We start from the raw sequence: 3,953 nt of genomic DNA on the forward strand, positions 1-3,953 counted from the left end.
TTGCCAGGCATCCCCTTCCTCCTCTTTATCTAGGTATCGGCTACTGTTCCTTCAGCTCCCAGGACAGTCCTCAGAGGTCCAGAGATGCCGGGCGCCTGGCCATCCATGTGAACAGTGCTCCCTGGGGTTACGCAGGCAAATGGCCCGGGGGACCCTCCTGACTCGTCCAAATCCCAGGTCCCTCATTGGTGTCAGAGAATAACTGATCAGGATCTGTCTCCCCCACTAGACTGAAGCTCCGAGAGGGCAGAGCCACACCCACTCTTCTGCTGGTTCGGTTTCTCACTGTTATATCCCCACCTATTGGCCAGGGTCCTCACACAGTAGGTGTTCAATATATGAAAGTTAATGAATGACCAAATTGCCATCTTGGGACCCCCCCGACTTGCAGGCCAGCCTCCCACCTTGAGCCGCTAGCTCTGATGCGTTGTCTTCAGAAGCATCAATTACCTCCATGTTAGCACTTTTTCTCTGTCTTGGAACAGGGGCCGTGGGCGCTGAAGGACTCTGCTGCCTGGAGCTGAGAACTGCCCACGGCCCCTCCCTGCCGACGGACTCCTGGCATCACCGGGACAAATCGGCTGTCCTACCCGCCCAGCTTCCACACACCCTGTCCTAACATCTCTTTCCAATTCGAGCGACGCCCGATGCTCGTGTAACCCCAGTCCAGGAGTGTAGGGCTGTGGGGTGGGTGAGGATGAGGAGGGGAGGGGCGAGGGAGGCAGGCATGCAGGCTCAGTGTCATTGCCTGTAGGCACGCTCAGCTGTGCCTGTCACAAAACTTCCTCCCCAGAACCCATGGTCCTCAGCTAGGAATCCAGTGTTTCCTGAATAAAGTTGAGTATAAAGCTAGTTTCTGAAAACTGAATCATATTTTTCCATCACCTTCTATCATCAAACATGAAAAAGAATTCTCATTTTAAAAGATTTTGTCCCTAAGATATAACACAAATCACAACAATAATATACCAAGTTTATTTAAATCATGTTCTTGGAAAACTAGATACTCTGATAAAAATTAGCAAAAATCACTCCATATGTAGACATGGTACCAAAACGTGGAAGACTGGCTCCATCCTGTCTCCCTTTGGAATGAGCCTCTCTTACCTTGAGCCACCTTACCTTTGTAGCCTAAGGAAAATATTTTCTTTTAAAACCCGATGGTTTTACCTGTCTCTCCTAAAGTCTGTGAGTCTGTTCTGGTTGTTTCTGACACAGTCCAGAAGCAGGCAGATTAAGGGCACCGAGATTTTTTTATAAAGAAGGTAAGCTTGTCTTGGCCACAAAGATTGTTTCCATGAGTCCTGATCTTCCAGGTGTCGACACGGCAGCTCTGTTTTGTCTAATTCAGCAGAACTCCTCCCCAGGTGGTAGGGAAAGCCTGTGTTGTGTCGGCTGCTGGGCCGGGTAGTTCACACCCAGCTCAGATCCCAGCCTGGGCCAGACACATCGAGCGTCAGCCTTGCCAAAGAGAACCTCAGCAGCCCAGAGCCGCTGTGATCCAGGGATAACTTAGGATTTATTGACATCCTTGTCCTGTTATTGTTTATTTTATGTAGTTTAGCCAGGTATCTAATACTATTCTAACAGGAGACATTCTTTATTTCATTTCTTTTTTTTTTTTTTGCAGCCTGTAGGATACCCAGAGTCCTCAGGGGACACAGGATGGCAACCAGGCTGTTTGGGACATGCCAATCCCCTCTGGGGGCTGAGAACATCTCCAGTTGAGGCTGTTTTCTCTTCCCTCCTTCCTTCCCACCCCCCACTCCCACTAGATGGAAACTCCCAAAGTCACAGCAGTGGTGATTCCTCCCTTGGCTGCGAGAGTTAAAACTGAGACACGAGTGCCTTCCGGTGGGGAAGGGGTGGATGGTGGGTAAACAGGTGAAATGCCTCCTCCCAGACCTTATGCAGGGGATTTCTAGCTGTACTGGAAGGGAATTTCTTCACCCCAGCCTAACTTTTACTAATCTGAGACATTTTACCTCCCCTTCCTCCTTCCCCCACCCCTTGAATGGTATCTGTCAGGCTGTCTGGGCTGCTCGGCTGTCTAACTTCTGAAGGTCAGAGCATAGCACACTTCAGTCTTCAGCAACAATGACTTCAGTGCCTTTCCCTGGGCATCATAGTCTCTGGCGAGAGAGGGAGTATATTTCCTCATAGGAGGGAGGAGAGAAGGTGGCAGAGTCCCCATCTCCCAGCTGTGTCTCTTCCAGCTGCTCAGCATCGGGGCTGGACCTGAAATGTGAGCAGAAGGCACAGATGCATTACAGCCCACAGCCCACTCTCAGAACCGATGCCGCCATCCTGGCAACAGGTGCACAGAGATTTACATTCTTCCCCCACCTTCCTTACAGAACAAACACAGCCATAGACCATCACTGTGACAGCTGGAAGGGGAGTGTCCCCACTACACACACCATACCTGTCATGTCCACCATCCACGAAGGAAGCGTAGTCCTGGTCGTCCACAAAGGCAGCGTTCTCTGGAGGGTAGATGGTGTAGTACTGAGGAGGGCTTGGCGTGGCGGCCACCACTCCTCCGGATGGTATGAGGCCACACGGGTTCACCACCGGCTGCAGGTAGGTGGTGTTCATCCCAACGGGATCTTGAGAGCTATAGGGAGGAGGGATATATTGCACCACAGTGGCCCCGTGGAAGGTGATGGGTTGGTTGATACCAGTGAAAACAAACGACTGTCCTCCAGCCATCTGCTCTGAGTCCAGGACCCTTTCCTCACTTTCTTTGCACAACTGGCAGGAGATCATTTTGAACTTGCACACGGCAATCAGGATGAATGTCACCCCAACTGACAGCAGGATGGGCCCAAGGAGCTGGGTCCATTCAAAGTGGGAGACGCCTTGGTATTTGATCCAGCCCATGACGGTGAACGTGATTCCCACCAGTCCCAGGAAGATGCCCGAGAAGAGTAGGGTGGCCCCTGCCTTGTCATCATCAGACACTTGGATGTCAGCGGTGCTGGGTGTGTAAGGAGTGACCGAAAACACGTTGAGAGGGAAGTCCTCCAAGCGTCTGCTTCCCTGCTCCATCATTCCTCACGCAATCGCCCGCTTCTTAGAGGGGAAAGGGAGTGAGAGCGCTCCTTGGAGCAGAGCAAAGGAATCAGCTTCAGATTAGTTATGGAAGAACTTTGGGCTGCTGTGGTTAACAGAGTATAACAGGCAAAGGGCTGAACTTTGTTTAGAAGAATAAAGGTCTAAGAAATGAGGCCTGAAGTTTTCTCATATATTGTCAATAATTGAAGGTCTCTGTTTTGAAATTCAGTGACAAGCTGTCTTCCTCACTCACGTTCATTCATTTACTCATTCAAAAAGGATTTACTGAACCCATCTTATGTGCTAGGAGGCAATTTTCTAGATACTCAAGGCCCTGTCTGCCTCCTACCAAAACCAAGATTGTAGAAATGGCAGAGTGACCTCCAGGGCCTCGAGCAGTGCAGGGGGCCTTGGTGTATCCACCACATGCTCAGGAACCTAACCCAGTGTTCCTACTGGATCAGCTCATTAGCAATAGGCAGACACCTATTTCATACTGTCTGTGTATTCCTTCCCACTTCAGGAATCGCTAGTTGCGATGCCACTTAAACTTTCATAACTCTCACAAAGCTCTGAGGTCCTGCTCTTTTCTGGCCAGCCCCAGGTTCCTCTTGCTGTCAGTATTTGGGGAATAATTCCAGCTGCAGGAGAGGAAAGACAGCAGAGGAAACCTTTCCATGCACCGCATCGTTGGCAGAGGTTGAATGAGGTTCAGTTATGACCTGACGTCCCTGGACCAGGCACTTCAGACCCTCCCTCCGTGGTGGCAGCACAGTCCCTGGTTTCCAAGGTGAAGTTAACAGCTGCATTTTCAAGCCTGCTGTGTTTTGCAACCAAGCCCAAGCTGATTTACAGAAGAACGCTTGATCCTCAATGACATTATCTATCACTCATAA

The 3,953-nt window shown here is 50.4% G+C and overlaps 1 protein-coding gene across 1 annotated transcript; it reads right to left on the reverse strand.

Annotated features, from left to right (window-relative positions):
* Positions 1 to 2,123: 2,123 nt before the first annotated feature.
* Positions 2,124 to 3,051, reverse strand: TMEM174 (transmembrane protein 174). The gene is made up of 2 exons (XM_004420540.3): positions 2,426 to 3,051; positions 2,124 to 2,238 (listed from the first exon to the last, which is right to left on the reverse strand). Exons 1-2 carry the CDS (start codon positions 3,049 to 3,051, stop codon positions 2,124 to 2,126), a joined length of 741 nt encoding a protein of 246 aa, XP_004420597.2.
* Positions 3,052 to 3,953: the final 902 nt, after the last annotated feature.

This window comes from Ceratotherium simum, chromosome 4 (genome assembly GCF_057802395.1).
Source record: "Ceratotherium simum simum isolate JZ-2026a chromosome 4, ASM5780239v1, whole genome shotgun sequence".
NCBI classification, from domain to species: domain Eukaryota; kingdom Metazoa; phylum Chordata; class Mammalia; order Perissodactyla; family Rhinocerotidae; genus Ceratotherium; species Ceratotherium simum.

Excerpts from the sequence above, each read along its gene's own strand:
- TMEM174 (XM_004420540.3), bottom strand. The coding sequence starts at position 3,051 with ATGGAGCAGGGAAGCAGACGCTTGGAGGACTTCCCTCTCAACGTGTTT. Across the intron at positions 2,239-2,425 it reads GTGGATGGTGGACATGACAG|GTCCAGCCCCGATGCTGAGC; the intron begins GTATGGTGTGTG and ends CTCACATTTCAG.